Consider the following 24,066-nt stretch of genomic DNA (forward strand, 5'->3'; position numbering starts at 1 on the left):
GTCCAGGCTGGCTTCGCCTGTGGCTCCTCCCCTCGGGCTTATGTATAAAGGTGGCAAGTCTCCACCTCCGACCCAGTTCGGGTCCAGAGGCAGGAGGCTTGCTGTTTAGTGTATTAAAGTCTCAGTTACGTTCATCACTCGTCGTGTGTTTATTGATGGCATATCATCCTTCCCAGCTCATTCTGTATCTCCACCTTCAGGACTCTGAACTAAAAACTTACCTCTTTAAGAAGTCTCACACCATGTTAAAAGTCCAACAGGTTTATTTGAAATTTCTGAGCGCTGCTCCTTCATCTCCTACCTTTTGCTTCCCGTCCTAATATTTATTTCCGTGGACGGAATTCTGCCTGATTAAAAATACTCACCAAAAAAAAAGCTTTCGGGGATATTTCGCTAGATAAATGCATTTTGGGTGGGGGCTCGGGCAATACAGAAAATGCTGAGATCGAAACAGTAAAGGCTGCAAACACTTGGCAGGTCAGACTGCATCTGAGCAGAAAGATCAGTGTCCCAGTTTGTTGACCTTTCGTGAGAACAGAATTGGGTGTTAAATATTGAACTTTAATAAGTATTTCAATGAGTAACTTCAGCTATTGAAGAAAATTTGGTACTCGATGTTGGAAGCATTTAAAAAAAAAAAAAGTTTTCTTTTGTAGAGAGATGCCTACCGGAGGAGGATAATATTTTTAGCCCAAGGCAGAGCCGGTTGCCGTGGAGCTGTACCTGGGTGTCATGGCGACGGCGGGAGCGGGGGACACGGAAAGGATCCAGAGCTTGCACACCCTGCTTACCGCGCTCACTCGGCTTCAGCAGCAGGTCTGTTACCGAATTTCGCTTTGTTTGCTTGATTCGAACCCTTTGTCCTAAAATCTGAGGAGGGCCGGAACCGGAGCCGGGGCCTGCAGTAGGAAGGGCGGCCCCGGTTTTAAGTGACTCCCCCGGGCTGGTTGCGCGGCCAGAAGCTGCCGGTCTCCCGGGCCCTTTTTTGTGCAACCAGCCACCCGGTGAGCGAAGCTGCCCCAAATGCCGAGAGTTAATTTTCGGACGGTGCCAAGTGGGCCGTCAATTCACGATGGCATTTTTTTTTTTGAAGGTGTAATTTTAAAAGCAGAAAATGCTGGAAAAGGAAACTGTGTCGGTGTTTCAGGTGGACGAGCTTTCATTCGAAATGAAAAAAATGCGCTTTACGGTATAACGTCTGCAGCATGTTGTGGGTTCCTTAAATCACCCACATGAAGAACTTTCAACAAAGGTAGTTTATTCCTGAGCTCAACAAAAACCACTTGTGTTCTGCCCCTGCTCCCAAAAGTAACTCCTTTGCTTCCGCCATATGACCTCTTGTAGCTGCGTTCTCACTTGACCACTTACTAAGTCGACATCTTCCCCGTTTAGTTGGGACGCCCGGTGGCGTGAGATGGAACGGTGTGTGCAGTAGGAAACTGTACAGACCGCTCCATACAACAAACAAAATGACAATGTATAACTATTTACATTATATTGATGTGGCACGGATTATGCTGCAGCAACTGGTGCATAGTTCGTCTAATCCCCCCCCCCCCATCCCCATCTCCCCCCCCCCAATCTCCCCCCCCCATCCCCATCTCCCAACCCCCCCCCATCTCCCACCCCCCCCCCATCTCCCACCCCCCCCCCATCCCCCACCCCCCCCCCCATCCCCATCTCCCACCCCCCCCCATCCCCATCTCCCACCCCCCCCCCATCCCCATCTCCCACCCCCCCCATCCCCATCTCCCACCCCCCCCATCCCCATCTCCCACCCCCCCATCTCCCACCCCCCCCCATCTCCCACCCCCCCCCATCCCCATCTCCCACCCCCACCCCCCCCCATCCCCATCTCCCACCCCCCCACCCCCATCCCCATCTCCCACCCCCCCCATCTCCCACCCCCCCCACCCCCATTCCCATCTCCCACCCCCCCACCCCCATCCCCATCTCCCACCCCCCCACCCCCATCCCCATCTCCCACCCCCCCATCCCCATCTCCCCTCCCCCTCCCCCCCCATCCCCATCTCCCCTCCCCCCCCCCATCTCCCCTCCCCCCCCCCATCCCCATCCCCATCCCCATCTCCCCCCCCCCCATCCCCATCTCCCCCCCCCCCCCATCCCCATCTCCCCCCCCCCCCATCCCCATCTCCCCCCCCCCCCATCCCCATCTCCCCCCCATCCCCATCTCCCCCCCATCCCCATCTCCCCCCCCATCCCCATCTCCCCCCCCATCCCCCCCCCCATCTCCCCCCCCCCCATCTCCCCCCCCCCCCCCCCCCCCCATCCCCATCTCCCACCTTCAGGACTCTCCCTTAAAACTTACTCCTTTAAGAAGTCTCACACCATGTTAAAAGTTCAACCAGGTTAAAACTCCAACTCTCTACAAAAGAAAACTTATTTAAAAAAATGCTTCCAACGTCGAGTACCAAATTTTCTTCAATAACTGAAGTTACTCTTTGAAATACTTATTAAAGTTCAATATTTAACACCCAATTCTGTTCTCACGAGACGTCAACAAGCTGGAACACATCTTTCTCTGCAGATGCAGTCTGACCTGCCAAGCGTTTGCAGCCTTTACTGTTTCGATCCCAGCATTTTCTGTATTGCCCAAGCCTCCCGCTACCCACCCCCCCCCCCCCCCCCCCCCCCCCAACTTGCATTTCTCTAGCGAAATATCCCGGAAGGCTTTTTTTTGTGAGTATATTTAATCAGGCAGAATTCCGTCCACGCAAATAAATATTAGGATGGGGGCATCTCTCTTTCCCCCCCCCCCTTTCTGTTGGGAAGAAAATTGAAACTCAAATGTCCTAGTCATAGAACATAGAAAATACAGCACAGAACAGGCCCTTCGGCCCACGATGTTGTGCCGAACCTTTGTCCTAGATTAAATCATAGATTATCATTGAATTTACAGTGCAGAAGGAGGCCATTCGGCCCTTTGAGTCTGCACCGGCTCTTGGAAAGAGCACCATACCCAAACTCAACACCTCCACCCAACACCAAGGGCAATTTGGACATTAAGGGCAATTTATCATTGGCCAATTCACCTAACTCGCACATCTTTGGACTGTGGGAGGAAACCGGAGCACCCGGAGGAAACCCACGCAGACACTGGGAGGACGTGCAGACTCCGCACAGACAATGACCCAAGCCGGAATCGAACCTGGGACCATGGAGCTGTGAAGCAATTGCGCTATCCACAATGCTACCGTGCTGCCCTTAAGAACAAATAAATCTACACTATATCATTTTACCGTCATCCATGTACCTATCCAATAGCTGCTTGAAGGTCCCTAATGTTTCCGACTCAACTACTTCCACAGGCAGTGCATTCCATGCCCCCACTACTCTCTGGGTAAAGAACCTACCTCTGATATCCCTCCTATATCTTCCACCTTTCACCTTAAATTTATGTCCCCTTGTAATGGTGTGTTCCACCCGGGGAAAAAGTCTCTGACTGTCTACTCTATCTATTCCCCTGATCATCTTATAAACCTCTATCAAGTCGCCCCTCATCCTTCTCCGCTCGAATGAGAAAAGGCCTAGCACCCTCAACCTTTCCTCGTAAGACCTACTCTCCATTCCAGGCAACATCCTGGTAAATCTTCTTTGCACCTTTTCCAAAGCTTCCACATCCTTCCTAAAATGAGGCGACCAGAACTGTACACAGTACTCCAAATGTGGCCTTACCAAAGTTTTGTACAGCTGCATCATCACCTCACGGCTCTTAAATTCAATCCCTCTGTTAATGAACGCGAGCACACCATAGGCCTTCTTCACAGCTCTATCCACTTGAGTGGCAACTTTCAAAGATGTATGAACATAGACCCCCAAGATCTCTCTGCTCCTCCACATTGCCAAGAACTCTACCGTTAACCCTATATTCCGCATTCATATTTGTCCTTCCAAAATGGACAACCTCACACTTTTCAGGGTTAAACTCCATCTGCCACTTCTCAGCCCAGCTCTGCATCCTATCTATGTCTCTTTGCAGCCGACAACAGCCCTCCTTACTATCCACAACTCCACCAATCTTCGTATCGTCTGCAAATTTACTGACCCACCCTTCAACTCCCTCATCCAAGTCATTAATGAAAATCACAAACAGCAGAGGACCCAGAACTGATCCCTGCGGTACGCCACTGGTAACTGGGATCCAGGCTGAATATTTGCCATCCACCACCACTCTCTGACTTCTATCGGTTAGCCAGTTCGTTATCCAACTGGCTAAATTTCCCACTATCCCATGCCTCCTTACTTTCTGCATAAGCCTACCATGGGGAACTTTATCAAATGCCTTACTAAAATCCATGTACACTACATCCACTGCTTTACCTTCATCCACATGCTTGGTCACCTCCTCAAAGAATTCAATAAGATTTGTAAGGCAAGACCTACCCCTCACAAATCCGTGCTGACTATCCCTAATCAAGCAGTGTCTTTCCAGATGCTCAGAAATCCTATCCTTCAGTACCCTTTCCATTACTTTGCCTACCACCGAAGTAAGACTAACTGGCCTGTAATTCCCAGGGTTATCCCTAGTTCCTTTTTTGAACAGGGGCACGACATTCGCCACTCTCCAATCCCCTGGTACCACCCCTGTTGACAGTGAGGACGAAAAGATCATTGCCAACGGCTCTGCAATTTCATCTCTTGCTTCCCATAGAATCCTTGGATATATCCCGTCAGGCCCGGGGGACTTGTCTATCCTCAAGTTTTTCAAAATGCCCAACACATCTTCCTTCCTGACAAGTATTTCCTCGAGCTTACCAATCTGTTTCACACTGTCCTCTCCAACAATATCGCCCCTCTCATTTGTAAATACAGAAGAAAAATACTCATTCAAGACCTCTCCTATCTCTTCAGACCCAATACACAATCTCCCGCTACTGTCCTTGATCGGACCTACCCTCGCTCTAGTCATTCTCATATTTCTCACATATGTGTAAAAGGCCTTGGGGTTTTCCTTGATCCTACCCGCCAAAGATTGTTCATGCCCTCTCTTAGCTCTCCTAATCCCTTTCTTCAGTTCCCTCCTGGCTATCTTGTATCCCTCCAATGCCCTGTCTGAACCTTGTTTCCTCAGCCTTACATAAGTCACCTTTTTCCTTTTAACAAGACATTCAACCTCTCTTGTCAACCATGGTTCCCTCACTCGACCATCTGTTCCCTGCCTGACAGGGACATACATATCAAGGACACGTAGCACCTGTTCCTTGAACAAGTTCCACATTTCACTTGTGTCCTTCCCTGCCAGCCTATGTTCCCAACTTATGCACTTCAATTCTTGTCTGACAAGATCGTATTTACCCTTCCCCCAATTGTAAACCTTGCCCTGTTGCACGTACCTATCCCTCTCCATTACTAAAGTGAAAGTCACAGAATTGTGGTCACTATCTCCAAAATGCTCCCCCACTAACAAATCTATCACTTGCCCTGGTTCATTACCCAGTACTAAATCCAATATTGCCCCTCCTCTGGTCGGACAATCTACATACTGTGTTAGAAAAGCTTCCTGGACACACTGCACAAACACCACCCCATCCAAACTATTTGATCTAAATAGTTTCCACTCAATATTTGGGAAGTTAAAGTCGCCCATGACTACTACCCTATGACTTCTGCACCTTTCCAAAATCTGTTTCCCAATCTGTTCCTCCACATCTCTGTTACTATTGGGGGGCCTATAGAAAACTAACAAGGTGACTGCTCCTTTCCTGTTTCTGACTTCAACCCATACTACCTCAATAGGGTGATACTCCTCGAACTGCCTTTCTGCAGCTGTTATACTATCTCTAATTAATAATGCCACCCCCCCCACCTCTTTTACCACCCTCCCTAATCTTATTGAAACATCTATAACCAGGGACCTCCAACAACCAAGTCTGTGGTAATAAAGTCCTGGAATCATGTGTTCGGCCTGCTCAGGTGCCCTTAGCGTGTTATTACACTGGTTGGTGGTGATGTAGTCTTTCCGTGACCAGTGCCCTTACATGAGATGTTTAATCTGTGTGATCATCAGTTGCAGGTTTCGTTGCATTTGCCTCTAGGAGTCTGCACGGGCACTGGTGCAGGGGGCTGGTACTAGAGGCCGGATTACTGTAGTGCTGTATTATTTGTTGGTGCTGGTTCTGCTACTTGCAGAAAGTGACGATGATTGCGTACATAGTGGGAACTATCTGAGGCTACCACATGCTGTTCGGTTGTGGGCCATTACTATGTACCACCGGCAACTGGTCATGGCCACATGTGGTCTGAATCCTGACCACTTGACCAGGTGTTAGAGGGCTGAGTCTATGGACATCTCGATCATAGTGCGTTTTGCTTTTCAATTTGCACTGCAAAAGGGCATCTTTCATGTCTAGGCTGCAGCAGAGCCTTAGCAGTAGAAATCATGGCCCAGGTGTGCAGTTGCCTGCATGTGATGTCTGCCTGTAAGGCCTGTTTGAGTTCCTGAATTCAATGAGAGGACAGCATCTCTATTGCCATAATGTCTATATCTTCCTCAGGGTCTGCTTGATCTGTGGCGGCTTAAAGGCATCCGAGAGGGCATCAGCCAAGTACAGCTCTTTGCTGCATTTGTAGATAGAACATTACAGCGCAGGACAGGCCCTTCGGCCCTCGATGTTGCGCCGACCTTTGAAACCATCTACACTATTCCCATATCATCCATATGTTTATCCAATGACCATTTAAATGCCCTGACTACTCTCTGAGTAAAGAACCTACCTCTGACATCTGTCCTGTATCTATCTCCCCTCAATTTAAAGCTATGTCCCCTCATGCAAGCCATCACCATCCGAGGAAAAAGGCTCTCACTGTCCACCCTATCTAATCCTCTGATCATCTTGTATGCCTCAATTAAGTCACCTCTTAACCTTCTTCTCTCTACTGAAAACAGCCTCAAGTCCCTCAGCCTTCCCTCATAAGATCTTCCCTCCAGACCAGGCAACATCCTGGTAAATCTCCTCTGCACCCTTTCCTATGCTTCCACATCCTTCCTATAATGCGGCGACCAGAACTGCACGCAATACTCCAAATGCAGCCGCACCAGAATTTTGTACAGCTGCAACATGACCTCATGGCTCTGAAACTCAATCCCTCTACCAATAAAAGCTAACACACTGTATGCCTTCTTAACAACCCTCTCAACCTGGGTGGCAACTTTCAGGGTTCTATGTACATGGACACCAAGACCTCTCTGCTCATCCACACGACCAAGAATCTTACCATTAGCCCAGTACTCTGTATTCAGGTTACTCCTTCCAAAATGAAGCACTTCACACTTTTCTGCATTAAACTCCATTTGCCACCTCTCAGCCCAGCTCTGCAGCTCATCTATGTCCCTCTGCAACCTGCAACATCCTTCCGCACTGTCCAAAACTCCACCGACTTTCGTGTCATCTGCAAATTTACTCACCCATCCTTCTACCTCCTCCTCCAGGTCATTTATAAAAATGACAAACAGCAGTGGCCCCAAAACAGATCCTTGTGGTACACCACTAGTAACTGAACTCCAGGCTGAACATTTCCCATCAACCACCACCTTCTTACAGCTAGCCAATTTCTGATCCAAACTGCTAAATCACCCTGAATCCTACGCCTCCGTATTTTCTGCAATAGCCTACTGTGGGGAACCTTATCAAATGCTTTACTGAAATCCATATACACCACGTCAACTACTTTACCCTCGTCCACCTGTTTGGTCACCTTCTCAAAGAACTCAATAAGGTTTGTGAGGCACGACCTACCCTTCACAAAACCATGTTGACTATCCCTAATCAAATTATTCCTTTCTAGATGATTATAAATCCTATCTCTTATAAACCTTGCCAAGACTTTGCCCACAACAGAAGTAAGGCTCACTGGTCTATAGTTACCAGGGTTCTCCCCTTCTTGAACAAGGGGACAACATTTGCTATCCTCCAGTCTTCTGGCACTATTCCTGTAGACAATGATGACATAAAGATCAAAGCCAAAGGCTCAGAAATCTCCTCCCTAGCTTCCCAGAGAATCCTAGGATAAATCCCATCCGGCCCAGGGGACTTATCTATTTTCACACTTTCCAGAATTGCTAACACCTCCTCCTTATGAACCTCCAACCCTTCTACTCTAGTAGCCTGTATCTCAGTGTTCTCCTCGACAACATTGTCTTTTTCCTGTGTGAATACGGATGAAAAATATTCATTTAGCACCTCTTACCCTAGTCATTCTTTTATTCCTGACATACCTATAGAAAGCTTTAGGGTTATCCTTGATCCTACCTGCCAAAGACTTCTCATGTCCCCTCCTGGCTCTTCTTAGCTCTCTCTTTAGGTCCTTCCTAGCTAACTTGTAGCTCTCGAGCGCCCTAACTGAACCTTCACGTCTCATCTTTACATAAGCCTCCTTCTTCCTCTTGACAAGTGATTCAACTACTTTAGTAAACCACGGTTCCCTCGCTCGACCATTTCCTCCCTGCCTGACAGGTACATACTTATCAAGGACACGCAGTAGCTGTTCTTTGGACAAGCTCCACATTTCAATTGTGCCCATCCCCTGCAGTTTCCTTCCCCATCCTATGGCAGGGACTAGTGGCAGGGAGCGACACAGCAGAGACAGCTGATCAATAGCCTCAGTCTTAGCAACATAAAGCCAAAGAGATCCTCGCACTTATTGTGATAGTGGAGGGGACAGTAAATAGGGGTTTAGGAAGATAGTTTGCAGTGGATAAAAGAAGCTGGGGATTATCTTTGCATTCTTAGATGATTGTGGAATAGTAAGCAGTTTTGGCATACAAGAGCACGACTTGAAAATGTTTCAAATTATCCAGCTAGATCTGGCAGTGGATGTTAAAACCAGTAGTCCACTATTTCCTTGAGAATGAGAAGTTTAAGATAGAGGCCTTCTAGGACCAGAAGCCAGTGTAGGCAAGTAAGTATGCAGTAATGTGTAAATAAGACTTCGTATAATTTAATTTAAACTATGAGTAACCAAGATTGTGATGAGCTAAAGTTTATGGAGGGGTAAGATGGGAGACTCTGTTGATTAGTTGTGGCAGATGGTAGATGTGAAAGACACTGTATGAATGCAAGCTCTTTTACAGGCATCCAATAACACTTGAACATCTGTAGAGTTGGGAGATAGTCTTGTAAGATTCTCGGGGGCAGTTGACGGCGATGAGCTGTGTCCCACTTGGATTTTAAGTTCTGTTCTTTTCTTCACTGTATAACACGAACAAAACTCACATTTGTTAGCTATTTAAAAGTAGATGCGCTGTTAACCAGTGTCCAATGGCTGCAACGTATGTAGCATGTGAACTATGTGCTGTTTGCTGTTTTGAATGATTTCAGCCAGCACCAAATGCGGTGTTTGGCTAATTGCATGAGCAAGGGAATAATATCATGTGTGGCTAGCACCAGTTAAAGCTGGCCTGTACTGTTTAAATCTAAACTACTTAAAGAACAGGTGCGTTGTCAGTCCTTTTGAGAGCTTAATCTGACTTGATAAAGACTGAAGAATGGCACAAGAAGAATGTGAGAAAATAGAATGCAATGTCTTCAGAGCACCTAAGGCCTTGGGGGGGGGGGGGGGGGGTTCCAGACACACTCTTGGAAGGGATGTGTTGCAAGACGTTCAGCAACCTCACATGAATGGCCTCATCTCATCTCATCTCTGGAATTCAGCTCTTTGTTTGGACCAAGGCTATGATGAGGTCTGGAGCCAAGTGGCCCTGGCAGAACCAAACTTAGCATTCAGTGAGCAGGTTATTGTTGGGTAAGTGCCACTTGATAGTACAGTCGACAATACCTTGCATCATTTTGCTGATGACTAAGAGTGGACTAATGGTTAGTAATTGGCTGAATTGGATTTGTCCTGCCTTTTGTAGATAGGACTTACTAAGGCAATTTTCTACTTTGTAGATACCAGTGTTGTAAATGTATTGGAACAGGCTTTTTTGGATCTAGTGAGCTGAGCTGTTTCTTGATGTCACAAGGAGTGAATCGAGTTGGTTGAAAATAACATCTGTGATACTGGAGATAGCAGGAGGAGGCTAAGATGGATCAGCCACTCGACACTTACTGGCTGAAGATGCTTGCTAAGGTTTCAACCTTGTCTTTTGCACTAACGGACTGGCTTTGGCATCATTGAGATGACTCTTCCTGTTACTTGTTTAGTTGTCCCCCCCCCCACCATTAATGACTGGATGTGACAGGACTTTGCTCTGATACTTTGGTTGTAGGCTCTCATAGCTCGGTCTATAGTGTGCCTCTTCTGTATAGCATATAGGCAACCCTGTATTACAACTTCACCAAGTTGACACCAGCTTTAGCTATGCCTGGTGCTGCTCTTCGCACACTCTGGTATGCCCCTCATTGAACCAGAATTGGTCCTCTTTTAGATGGTGGAAAGGCTCTGGGAGTTAGGAGGTGAATCACCTGCCACAGAATACCGAATTTCTAACATGCTGTTGTAGACACAGTATTTATATGGTGATCCAATTCGTTTCTGGTCAATTGTAACCACCAGGATGTGGATGGGGGAGTATTAGGCGATGTTAATGATGTTGAATGGCCCAAGGAGGTGGTCAAATTTTGTCTATTGGGTGGAGATTGTTGCCGCAGTGCGGTAGCACAAGTGGCTATCACTGTGGCTTCACAGCGCCAGGGTCTGCACGTTCTCCCCATGTCTGTGTGGGTTTCCTCCGGGTGCTCCGGTTTCCTCCCACAGTCCAAAGATGTGCGGGTTAGGTGGATTGGTCATGCTAAATTGCCCTTAGTGTCCAAAAAGGTTAGGAGGGGTTATTAGGTTGCGGGGTTAGGGTGCAAGTGAGGGCTTGAGTGGGTCGGTGCATACTCGATGGGCCGAATAGTCTCCTTCTGCACTGTGTGTTCTATGGTACTTGTGTAGTAAAAATGTTACTTGCCACATCATCAGCCCAAGCCTGAATATTACCCAGGTCTTGCTGCATGAGGACACTGACTATTTCAGTATCTGAAGAATCGTGAATTGAATCGTTCATGGATATCCCCACTTCTGGCCTTCTGATGATAGGTTATTGATGCAACAGTTGAAGGTGGTTGGGCCTAAGACACTGTCCTAAGGAGCTCATGCAGTGTTGTCCTGGGCTGAGATGATTTGCCTCCAACTACCATAATTATTTTCATTTATGCTAGGTTTGCTTTCTGCCAGTGGAGAATTTTCCACCTCATTCCCATTAACTTCAGTTTTACTGGACTGTTTATTCCCTGTTTGCTCCCACAGCTTTTGTAACTATTCAAGATGTGGAGATGCCGGTGTTGGACTGGGGTGAGCACAGTATGAAGTCTTACAACACCAGGTTAAAGTCCAACAGGTTTGTTTCGATGTCACTAGCTTTCGGAGCGCTGCTCCTTCCTCAGGTGGATGAAGAGGTCTGTTCCAAAAACACATATATAGACAAATTCAAAGATGCCAAACAATGCTAGGAATGCGACCATTAGCAGGTGATTAAATCTTTACAGATCCAGAGATGGGGTAACCCCAGGTTAAAGAGGTGTGAATTGTATCAAGCCAGGACAGTTGGTAGGATTTCGCAGGCCAGATGGTGGGGGATGAATGTAATGCGACATGATTCCCAGGTCCCGGTTGAGGCCGCACTCGTGTGCGGAACTTGGCTATAAGTTTCTGCTCGGCGATTCTGCGTTGTCGCGGGTCCTGAAGGCCGCCTTGGAGAACGCTTACCCGGAGATCAGAGGCTGAATGCCCTTGACTGCTGAAGTGTTCCCCGATTGGAAGGGAACATTCCTGCTTGGTGATTGTTGCAACCCTGTCATGGCAATCTCTGCAAGACGTGCCAGATCATCGACATGGATACCACTATTACATGTGAGAACACCACCCACCAGGTACGCGGTACATACTCGTGCGACTCGGCCAACGTTGTCTACCTCATACGCTGCAGGAAAGGATGTCCCGAAGCGTGGTACATTGGCGAGACCATGCAGACGCTGCGACAACGAATGAACGGACATCGCGCAACAATCACCAGGCAGGAATGTTCCCTTCCAGTCGGGGAACACTTCAGCAGTCAAGGGCATTCAGCCTCTGATCTCCGGGTAAGCGTTCTCCAAGGCGGCCTTCAGGACCCGCGACAACGCAGAATCGCCGAGCAGAAACTTATAGCCAAGTTCCGCACACATGAGTGCGGCCTCAACCGGGACCTGGGATTCATGTCGCATTACATTCATCCCCCACCATCTGGCCTGCAAAATCCTACCAACTGTCCTGGCTTGATACAATTCACACCTCTTTAACCTGGGTTTACCCCATCTCTGGATCTGTAAAGATTTAATCACCTGCTAATGGTCGCATTCCTAGCATTGTTTGGCATCTTTGAATTTGTCTATATATGTGTTTCTGGAACAGACCTCTTCATTCACCTGAGGAAGGAGCAGCGCTCTGAAAGCTAGTGACATCGAAACAAACCTGTTGGACTTTAACCTGGTGTTGTAAGACTTCGTACTGTAACTATTCAAGCTGACTGCTTTCTGCCACAAAGATCTGCGAGGACCATAAATCTCTTCCTTCAGCTTTGAACTAGGCAAATCTTATTTTCCTCTCACAAATTCCAAACTGAGCTTGAGCCCCTACCTGGATTGCATGCAGTGAACAATAACACAGAACCAAATCTGCAACTGCCTCTAACTATTCCCAAATTGACCTCCTTGATTCTGTCAACAAACACACAGATAAATTAAACAAAAAAAAACTTCTCACTAATGCTCCACTTTGAATGACTATCCCTATGATAATGTGGAATGCTTCAAACAGAAATGCAAATAAATGATTTTACCTTCAACAAAGCTCTTTGTTTCTGTAACCCATATGAATAATTTATATTACTAAAGGAGTGTACAACCATTTTTCTATACCTTCTGAATCCCTTACAAGCTTAGAGATGGATGGACCATGCACTGTTCAAGTTTCTTCCACTATCAACTCTGTCTGTATAAAGATAAACACAAAGTTTAATTTTAACTAAGTAACTCTGAGCTTGTTTGAATTGCATTTACTTCAGGATTATCAGTTTCGCAGTTTTTACAAATAAAACTTTTCCTCAAACTAGATGTATATTGTAAAACATATAAATTATGAACCAGATTTTCACAACATAGGCCTCACACCCACATCTCACCATGTGGTGTAGGTGCACCCACATTGCTGTTAGGGAAGGAATTCCAGGATTTTGCTCCAATGACAGTGAAGGAATGGCAATATGGTTTCAAGTAAGGATGCTGTGTGACTTGGAGAGGAGCTTGCAGGTGATGGTGTTTCCATGCATCTGCTGTCCTTGTCCTTCAAAGTGGTAGAGGTCCTATTTTGGAAGGTGCTGTCAAAGGAGGCTTGGTGAATTGCTGCAGTGAATCTTGTAAATTGTATGCATTGCTACCACTGTGCTCCAGTGGTGAAGGGAGTGAATGACAAGGTGATGGATGGTGATCAAGTGAGCTGCTTTGTCCTGGATATTGTGAAGTTTTATGAATGTTGTGGGAGCTAAACTCATTGCTTTCCTGGCGTGCGCCATGCACATGGTGGATAGGCTGGAGAGTCAGGAGGTGAATTATCCACTTCAGAGTTCCCAGCCTCTGACCTCCAATTATGGGCACGGTATTTATATGGCTGGTCGATGGTAACCCCAGGATGTTGAATTGAACACCAGAATGCTGTTGGCTGTGCACAATTAATGCTTGTTCCGTAGTCTAGCTTGCTAGAAAGCCTGAGGCTGCAAAGAGCGTGGAGGAGACATGCAGCAACTAGGCTCAAAGCTTGGTGGCTTCGTTGTAGGCTGGAGCTGGTGGCCAACTCGATCGGTGCACTTGTGGGTCCAGCCATGATGCAGCATCTTGGCATCTGTGCTTCTGTTGCTGCGCAAACAGCTACCACCAGAAGTCTTGAGTGTTGTGGAAGCTCAGCCCGCTGTAATGCAAGGTTAACTTGCAATCATAGCTGTAGATCGCTCTTCTGGTGGCGGCTGTGAGGTGAGCTGTCACTCTGATGACTTGGTTTATGGGCCTTTTTACCCTGTACAGGCGTAGTTGTGGGAAGAAAGGCAAAGTAACTAAGGTTGTGGAGGGGGATATCATGTGGACAGGGCCCACTGCGACAGAAGCCGAGATCCGGGGAACTGTCGTGGGTGGTAGTAGTCCGGCTACATAAATATTTGGACAAGGTGCATCAAAAGAATTTTAAAATGGTAGAATGGGGTAGTTTGTCTCGTTGTTGTGGGTTCGTTCTTCCTGGTATGCATCATTTTGATTGAGGGAGTGGGGCCAGGCCGTGTCTGGTTTTTTTCTGGTTGGGTTCTTTACTTGTTTCCCAAGTGGGGATCACCATGCCAGCAGTTACACTAGTTAACTGGAGTGAAGTGGGGGAGGGGGCTGCGGCTGATTACCTGCGCTGCGGGAGTGGGGGGTTGTCTTCTTCATGGGGTAAGGTAACAAGCTTATTTTGGCTGGGTTTTCTTTGTTTATTGTGGGAGGGGAGTGGGGGAAAGGGTACTTTTCGGAGCTGGGTGGGTGGGTTGGCTGGCTGTTCGGGGGGAGCGGTGGTGAATAGAAGTCGAGGGGGGATGGGGGTGGCGGTTGTTGAATGCTGATGACACGGGTTTCTTTGTTATGGATTTGTGTGAAGGTGGTGGCGGTGGCCATTTTGGGTGGACCTGGAATCAAGGTAGGTTTGGGGTCAGTCGGATTTCTTTGTGAGGGGGATATGGCTGATTCTAATAGGTGGAGGGTGGTGTGTGTGGGGGGGGGGGGGGGGGGGGGCACGCATCCAGTGACCCCTGTCAGGATGGTTATGTGGAATGTTAGGGGGTTAAATGGTCTGGTTAAAAGGTCCCGGGTGTTTGCTTACTTGAAGTGCTTGAAAGCTGATGTAGTTTTCTTGCAGGAGACATATTTGAGGCTTAGGGAACAGAGAGGATCAGGAAGAGAGGGTGGGCCAGGTGTTCCACTCTTTTGATGCAAGGTTGAGAGGGGTGGCAATCTTGTTGAACAGGAGGATGGATTTTACAGCAGCCAGTATTTTGACGGACCCTGCAGGGTGGTATGTAATGATGAATGGGGTGCTGACGGGTTCACTGGTGGTTTAAGTAAATGTGTATATATGCTCCGAATTAGGATGACGCAGACTTTATCAAGAAGGTTTTGGCTTCCATCCCCAATATTGACTCACATCATTGGGGGAGATTTCAATTGTGTATTGGATCTGAGGATAGACCGTTTGAGTCTCGAGTCTTTTGTAACTTTGGGAATGGCGAACAAACTGGCAGTGCGCATGGAACTGATGGGGGTGGGGATGGGAGGGTTGCTGTGGATTTGTGGAGATTTTTTTTTTAATATATTGAAATTTTTTTCCAAACAACAATTTTTCCCCTCTTACAAAGCAAACGTAACAATAAAGAAATTTTTAACAATACACAAATAACAAAACCCCATTATCTTTTGACATAAACTAAACTAAACCCCCTCCCCCCTGGGTTGCTGCTGCTGGTCATCTGTCTTCCCTCTAATGTTCCCCTAGGTAGTCGAGAAATGGCTGCCACCGCCTGGTGAACCCTTGAGCCGACCCTCTCAGGGCAAACTTTATCTGCTCCAATTTAATGAACCCCGCCATATCATTTACCCAAGCCTCCAGTCCAGGGGGTTTCGCCTCCTTCCACATGAGTAGGATCCTGCGCCGGGCTACTAGGGACGCAAAGGCCACAACGTCGGCCTCTTTCGCCTCCTGCACTCCCGGCTCATCCGCAACTCCAAATAGAGCTAACCCCCAGCCTGGTTTGACCCGGGCCTTCACCACCTTCGAAATCACTCCCGTCACTCCCTTCCAATACCCTTCCAGTGCCGGGCACGCCCAAAACATATGTGCGTGGTTTGCCGGGCTCCCGCCACACCTCCCACATCTGTCCTCCACTCCAAAGAATCTGCTCAATCTTGCTCCCGTTATGTGTGCTCTATGTAGCACCTTAAATTGAATCAGGCTAAGCCTGGCGCATGAGGAAGAGGAATTTACCCTGCTTAGGGCATCAGCCCACATACCCTCCTCTATCTCCTCCCCAAGTTCTTTTTCCCACTTTCCTTTTAGTTCGCCCACCGACTCCTCCCCCTCTTCCCTCATCTCTCGGTATATCTCTGACACCTTGCCCTCTCCGACCCACACCCCTGAAAGCACTCTGTCCTGAATCCCCTGTGTCGGGAGCAACGGAAATTCCCTCACCTGTTGTCTAGTAAACGCCCTCACCTGCATATATCTCAAGAAATTTCCCCGGGGCAACCCATACTTTTCCTCCAATGCTCCCAAGCTCGCAAAAGTCCCATCTATAAACCAATCTCCCACCCTCCTAATTCCCAACTGGTGCCAGCTCTGAAATCCTCCATCCATTCTTCCTGGGGCGAACCTATGGTTGTTCCTGATTGGGGACCCCACCAGTGCTCCCCGCACCCCTCTCTGTCGCCTCCACTGTCCCCAGATATTCAATGTTGCCGCCACCACCGGATTCGTGGTAAACTTTTTAGGTGAGAGCGGTAGCGGTGCCGTCACCAGCGCCTCTAAACTCGTCCCTTTACAGGACTTTCTCTCCAGTCTTTTCCACGCTGCTCCCTCACCCTCCATCATCCATTTACGTATCATTGCCACATTGGCGGCCCAATAGTAATCGCCCAAGTTCGGTAGTGCCAATCCTCCTCTGTCCCTACTACGCTGAAGGAACCCCCTCCTTACTCTCGGAACTTTCCCTGCCCACACGAAGCTCGTTATGCTCCTGTCTATTTTATTAAAAAAGGTCTTAGTGATTAGTATAGGGAGACATTGAAATACAAATAAGAACCTCGGGAGGACCATCATCTTGATTGCTTGCACCCTGCCCGCCAGCGACAGAGGCTGCATGTCCCACCTCTTGAAGTCCTCCTCCATTTGTTCTACCAGCCGTGTCAGATTAAGTCTGTGCAAGGTACCCCAGCTCCTAGCGATCTGAATCCCCAGGTATCGGAAGTTTCTTTCCACTTTCCTTAGAGGCAAGCCTTCTATCTCTCTCCTCTGGTCCCCTGGAATCTGTGGAGATTTAGTCACACGATGGAGAGGGAGTTTTCCTCCTTATCGCACGTGCACTGGGTCTACTCTCAAATAGACTTTTTTGTGGTGGGGAAATCATAATTCCCGGGGGTGGTGGGGGCTGAGGACTCGGTGATTGTAATATTGGACCATGCACCCCACTATGTGGGTGTCCGGCTGGAGACAGGCTGAGCCCAGCAAACCCCATGGAGGTGAGACATGGCACGCCTTGCAGACAAGCGTTTTGTGAAGGGGTAGGTTTTAATCAGAATGGGGAGGTTTTACCCTCCACGTTCTGGGAAGTGTTAGGATCAGAGGGAGGTAATTTCATATAAAGCCCACAGGGACAATGTTGGAAGGGTGGAAATGCAGAGGTTGGTTGATTCAATTCTGGAAGTAGACCGACAATACCCCGATAACAGAGTTGTTAGCGGGGACAAAGACGTTACAAATAGCGTCTGAGCTTGTATTGATGGGGAAGTGAACCAGCTTTGCCGCTCGCCAGGGGCGTTTTATGAACGTGGTGATAAGCCCAACCATCTGCTCGTTCAGCAGCTGAGACGGCAGGTGGCCGCACGGGAGATAGTCCAGGTTAAGGACGGGGGGAGGGTTGGTTATTGCTCTGGACAAGATTAATGGAGTTTTTCAGGCTTTTTACCGGGGACTGTATGAATCTCAGCTTCCGGAGGATGGCTCGGGAATGGAGCAGTTTTTCTTTGATTGGATGGAGTGGAGGTACCTCTTTGAGGTCTCGGGATCATTGAAGTTTGGACCAACATTTATCTCCTGGATGAGGTTTTGTATGGTGCCCCCACGGCAAATGTCCGCACTAACGTGGTGAGATCAGGGTATTTCCCGTTGTGTAGGGGCACTAAAGCAGGGATGCCTGCTGTCCCTGTTGTTGATTGCGCTGGCAATCAAGCTTTTGGCTATCCCGCTGTCATCGGGTGGGTGGAGCGGTATTGAGAGGCGGGTGTAAACCAGCTTTGGGTGTCCCTGTATACGGACATTCTGTTTTTGTACATTTCTGACCCTCTCCAGTGTGGGAAGGATAATGGAGCTGCTGAGGAAGTTTGGATCCTTGTCAGGGTACAAATTGAATGTGAGCAAGACTTTCCTGGTGAATCCTCTGGGGAATGGGCAGAGTTGGGGAGGCTGCCGTTCAAGCTGACCAAGACGTAGTTTAGATATTTAGGGATTCGGGTGACTCCTGACTGGGCCTTGTTGCATACATTGAATGTGGCCAGTCTGGTAGAGGGGATGAAGGGAGTCTTGAAGAGGTGGGATGCTCTCACACTATCCTTGGCAGGTGGGCAAGTTAATCTTAGCCTGTGTGGGCAGGTAAGACTCCCAGGATTCGAAGAGCCTTCCTGCAGAGGGGATGGCATTCTGGAGGGCTGGCACTAGAAAATCTATTACTGGACAGTGAACAGCGAGAAAATTGGAGGATGGTTTGAGGAGTCTGGGTGGGTACAGATGGAGGAGGCTTCCTGTGCAGGTTTGTGTCTGCAAGTATTGGCTATGGCCTCTTCCATTCTCTCCAGCCAGGTTCGCAACGGCCCCGGTGGTGGTGGCGGCTCTAAGAATCTGGAACCAGTTTAGCAGCATTTTAGATTGTGGGCCCTGTCATTATTGTCGGCAGTCTGTGGGAACCATGGGTTTGCGGTGTCGGGGATGGATAAAGTGTACAAGATTTGGAAGAGGGAGAGGGTTGCGAGGTTCAGGGATTTGATTGTGGAAGGTAAGTTCGTGGGACTGGAGGAGTTGATGGAGAAATCTCCACTCTCGAGGCGGAGCGAGTTGAAGTATCTGCAGGTGCGCGACTTTGTTCGTGAAAAGCTCTCTTTGTTCCCTCAGTTATCAAGACCTACACTGATGGACAGAATGCTATCTCGAAAAGAGATGGGTGAATGGAAGATACATGATCTATATGGGTGGTTGCTGGAGATGGGGAAGCCTCCGTTAGAAGCAGTAAAGGGGAAGTGGGAAGAGGAACGGCCTGGAGCTGGAGGGAGGGATATGGAGTGAGATTTTGCATAGGGTGAATTCCACCTCTTCTTGCGGCAGGCTGTGCCTGATGCAATTTAAATTGGTCCATAGGTGCACTTGACTAGAGTGCTCATGAGTGCGTTCTTCCCTGGAGTAGAGGATGGGTGTGAATGTTGCTTAAGGGGGCCGGCAAACTATTTGCATATGTTCTGGTCCCGTCCTACATTGTTAGAGTTTTGAGTTTTGTTTTTTGGGACTGTGGCCAGAGATCATGGGAGTCAGGCTGGAACCGTGTACATTGGTGGCGGTTTCTGGGGTGTTGGACTTGCCGGAGCTTCTTGAGGGGAGGAAGGCTGATGTTTTAGCTGCCTCTCTGATCGCCCGGCGACGAATCCTGCTTGGATGAAGGTTGGCGATGCCATCTGGGGCCTCAGCATGGTTGAGGGACTTGGCCGAGTTTCTGAAATTGGAAAGATTAAGTATGCATTAGAGGGTCAGAGGAAGGGTTCTATTACAGGTGGAAGCCGTTCATCGCCTTCTTCAAGGATCTATTCGTGGCCAGCAGGGGAGCAGTGACGATGGGGGCGGGTGGGGGGGGGGGGGGGGGGTGCGAGTTGTGGCCAGCGAGTTTTGGGGTTATTATTTTTAGTTTGCCAAAACAAAAACTACATTGTGAATTTTTTGGCAATATTAGGAATCAAAATATCTTTAAAAAAGAAAATCATTGCTGTAGATTATAATTTGCAAGCTTCCCAGCAGTCCAGCAATTGTCCCCCAATTGTTTGCTAGGATTGCTGAGATGCTGTCCCCAGGGACCAACATGGCTCTGTGAAGCCATGAGCCTGGAGAAAGCATTTGTCGTTCCACCTCTACCACTCCCATCAGTGCCCTTGCTATTGCCTGCTCATCCTTCCAGCTGCCACCCTTGCAGAGATGATACAGTCTGGCCAAGAGCTGATCGAGGTCATCCTCCAAGGCAATCTGTGCCCTTCTCCACTGAAAGTCAGCAGCCTTTCAGCAGCCAGCTGCTGGGATTGCACTACGTGGAAACATTAGGATAGGCTAAGGCACGTGGAAGACAGGTCGTAAGGGAATGCACAAGGGCGAGTAGTTGACATTTGTATGCAATTTGGAATGATTGGATTTCTAATTTTATTTTGTGGGGGATTATATTTTAGCAATGTGGACAAGTGGGGACTGAGATTAGTGTCAGAGGACTGTTGGAATTGTATTATATTGGCTTTGCATTCTGTTTATCTCTTCATCGGTAGCTGGGCATGAAAGGCTATGCATGCTGCTTCCTATTCCTTTTCCTCGTCAAGAGCAGCCCAGCATATAGCTGGTGACAAAGGCTAGCTCCTCATGATTGCCAGGATGTGCAGCAAGCAGTAGATTGCAGCCTATCTTGAACCTGCTCTGTCGAGTACTGTTGGGCTCCTCCAGAGTGGTCTGGGCATCACTGCTGTTTCATTATTTGCATGCTGCACCTGTTTGTGTGTGTGTCTGGGCATCACTGCTGTTTCATTATTTGCATGCTGCACCTGTTTGTGTGTGTGTGTGTGTGTGTGTGTGTTGTGCATCAAAGTCATCAGCCATGTGATTAGTTAGTGGTCACCCAGTAGCCACCCTTTGGTTTGCTGAAGTGGCTGATGCCAGTGGGCTGCTGCAGAATGAAGGCATTATGACTACTACTAGGCGTTGACCTCCATGAGTCTCTGCATGTGGTGGCACATCAGCTTTGTATGGAGGGAGTGGAATTCCCTCAGAGTTGGCATGCGGTACCTACAAAGAGGTACATGCACGGCCAATGGCACCCTGCACTTTGGGGGAGCCTATTAAATCTGAGAAATGTTCTGTTTCCCTCTGGCGAGAGAAAATGAAATGCCATAGTTCTGAATGAATAGAGTATCAGTGAACTCCTTTATGCAAGAGTACACGGAAAACTACAAGATGTTGTAAATATCTTCAGCTTCAGCCTGGGAGGAGCCTGATGCATAAAACTTAATCACCACAGCCATCTTTGCAGCCACTGACAATGCCTCCTTGTCCTGTTCTGAGGTTGCAATTTTGACAGAGCAGGTGGGAAGTTTCAATGAGGACATCTCTGCTGAAGTGCAAATGTCACACACACTGTTCCTAACTGAGATTCAGGTTGGAGAATTCCTCCCTGAACATCCTAGGTGATATGGCTTTTTGCTGTGAGTCTCTCTCCCTCTCTCTGTCCCTCTCTCTCTCCAGACAACGTGCCTCAATGACTACCGTCCGGTGGCCCTGACTTCAGTCATAATGAGGTGCTTCGAGAGGTTGGTCATTAAGCACGTCACCTGCAGACTCCCAGAACGTCTTGATCCACTGCAATTCACATACCGCCGCAACCGTTCCATACAATCATCCCTTGAGCATCTCAACAACAAGGACCCTACATCAGACTCCTATTTATTGACTCCAGCTCTGCCTACAGCACCATAATCCCAGCCAAGCTCATTTCAAAGCTCCAAAACCTGGGACTCGGCTCCTCACTCTGCAACTGGATCCTCGACTTTCTGACTCACAGACCGCAATCAGTGAGAATAAACAACAACATCTCCTCCACAATAGTCCTCAATACCGGGCCCCGTAAGGCTGTGTACTTAGCCCCCGACTATACTCCCTGTACACAGGCGACTGTGTGGCAAAATTGGGTTCCAACTCCATCTCCAAGTTTGCTGACGATACGACCAGAGTGGGCCGGATCTCGAAAAACGACGAGTCAGAATACAGAAGGGAGATAGAGAACCTAGTGGAGTAGTGCAGCGACAACAATCTATCCCTCAATGCCAGCAAAACTAAAGTACTGTACACACCCCTGTCCGCATCAACATGGCCAAGGTGGAGATGGTTAGCAGCTTCAAATTCCTAGGGCTACACAACTCCAAAAATCTGTCCTGGTCCACCCAGGTAGACGCTACCACCAAGAAGGCACAACAGCGCCTATACTTCCTCAGGAAACTAAGGAAATTTGGCATGTCCACATGAACTCTTACCAACTTTTACAGATGCACCATAGAAAGCATCCTATCTGGCTGCATCACAGCCTGGTATGGCAACTACTCGGTCCAAGACCGCAAGAAACTTCAGAGAGTCGTGAACACTGCCCAGTCCACGACACAAACCTGCCTCCCATCCGCTGACTCCATCTACACCTCCCGCTGCCTGGGGAAAGCGGGCAGCAAAATCAAAGACACCTCCCGCCCGGCTTACTCACTCTTCCAACTTCTTCCATCGGGCAGGAGGTACAAAAGTCTGAGAACACGCATGAACAGACTCAAAAACAGCTTCTTCCTGCTGTTCCCGGACTCTTAAATGACCCTCTTATGGACTGACCTGATTAACACAACACCACTGTCGGCTTCACCCCATGCCAGTGTTTATGTAGTTACATTGTGTACCTTGTGTTGCCCTATTATGTATTTTTATTTTCTTTTATTTTCTGTACTTAATGATCTGTTGAGCTGCTCGCAGAAAAATACTTTTCACTGTACCTCGGTACACGTGACAATAAACAAAATTCAAATCCAAATTTCTCTCTCTCTTCCTCCTCCTCTCTTTCCCTCCCTCCCCCCCCCCCCCCCCCCCCCCACCCCTTTCCACTGGCGGGATCTTTGGGTCCACCCAAAGTCAGTAGACATTTGGGTGGCACGCCAGGACTGGAAAATTCCAGCCTAAAAATTGTGAGTATTCAGTTGGGCCTGTTCCTGCTATTAGCAGAGAAAAAGATAACTGGGCCTGTTGTCACCCGGTGTTAAGTGATGAGAGCTATCAGATGGATTAGTTAATAATGTGATTCTGCCATTGCATTTAAGCTGCAAGCAGTGCAGAATTAAGGCATATATTTAAAAGGTGAAAATATAACACCTAAAAATGGACTTGTTTTGCATCAAACATGCATACCACATGAGGCTAACCTACCAATTGATACTGCCACAAGTAAGTCATTTACAAAGAAATATTAATGTAACCTGCAGTGTTTGTAATATTCCCCAGTGTACGTCATGTAAGAAAGGCATTGTGTATATAAACAACTAACCACAGTACCATGAGCACCACCATCTCTCCTGCAGAAAAAAAAGGGGAAGGAATTGTTGAAATTTTGTGAAATGCTGCAGTAAACACAATTTGTTATGGATGGGAGATGCAAAAGTAATCATTGAGTCCTGTATGGAAATTCAGTACAATACTTTAACTCCAGACAATTGTAGCAACATCACCATTTATAGTGCTGTCAATGCTGGCAAATTGAAATGTAGAATGATTGCTTTCACATACTGAAATGATCACAATTCTGTCGGCACCAATTAATGCTCTGGTTAGTTAGCTCAATTTATACAACTTACAATTCAGTTGCAGTCTGATGTTGGAAACAGTGATTTTAAGGTTTAATTACTTATTTTTTCTTAAAGCTTAATGTTGGAGATGATGTTCTGAACATTACTATTGATCTGTGCAAGCTTCAGAGTCTGCCAGAACACCTTAATCCAGCACACTTTAGCAGCTTGCTCCAACAGCATATTCTTGATTTGCAGGTAAGTCTAAATATTTTTTGAAAGAAAAGTGTTCTATATAATTAAATGAAGTGAAACTGAGCACTGCAGGTTACATGACTAAACCACAATAATGAAGAGAAAGAACTATATTGCTGCCATAGAACTGGAAATAAATAAATCGGCAGTACTCATGCACAGTGTGTGACACAGGCCAGAGCAGGTGGTGGTTTTTGACGATGGGATGGTCATAAGGCCCCATTGGAATTGGAGATGGGGTGGTATTATTGATGATGGGCAGAAGCAAAATGTAAAACCTGAGAGCGAGTGCAGAGATCTTCCTGAGTTGAGGCTGGGAGCAGAGGCTTGTGACGGTAGCATGGCGGCACAGTAGCACAGTGGTTAGTACTGTTGCTTCACAGTCCCAGGGTCCCAGGTTTGATTCCCGGCTTGGGTCACTGTCTGTGCGAAGTCTCCACAT

General features: G+C 47.8%; 1 protein-coding gene across 1 annotated transcript in view; it reads left to right on the forward strand.

Annotated features, from left to right (window-relative positions):
- Positions 1–545: 545 nt before the first annotated feature.
- Positions 546–24,066, forward strand: part of mbip (MAP3K12 binding inhibitory protein 1) — a 42,129-nt gene continuing 18,608 nt past the window's right edge. The window contains exons 1-2 of the mRNA XM_072488969.1: positions 546–816; positions 23,505–23,627. Coding sequence (XP_072345070.1) covers positions 733–816; positions 23,505–23,627 — 207 coding nt within the window. The 5' untranslated portion in view covers positions 546–732. The remainder of the gene's footprint in view (positions 817–23,504; positions 23,628–24,066) is intronic.

The sequence above is a fragment of the Scyliorhinus torazame genome, chromosome 2 (assembly GCF_047496885.1).
Source record: "Scyliorhinus torazame isolate Kashiwa2021f chromosome 2, sScyTor2.1, whole genome shotgun sequence".
Taxonomy (NCBI): Eukaryota; Metazoa; Chordata; class Chondrichthyes; order Carcharhiniformes; family Scyliorhinidae; genus Scyliorhinus; species Scyliorhinus torazame.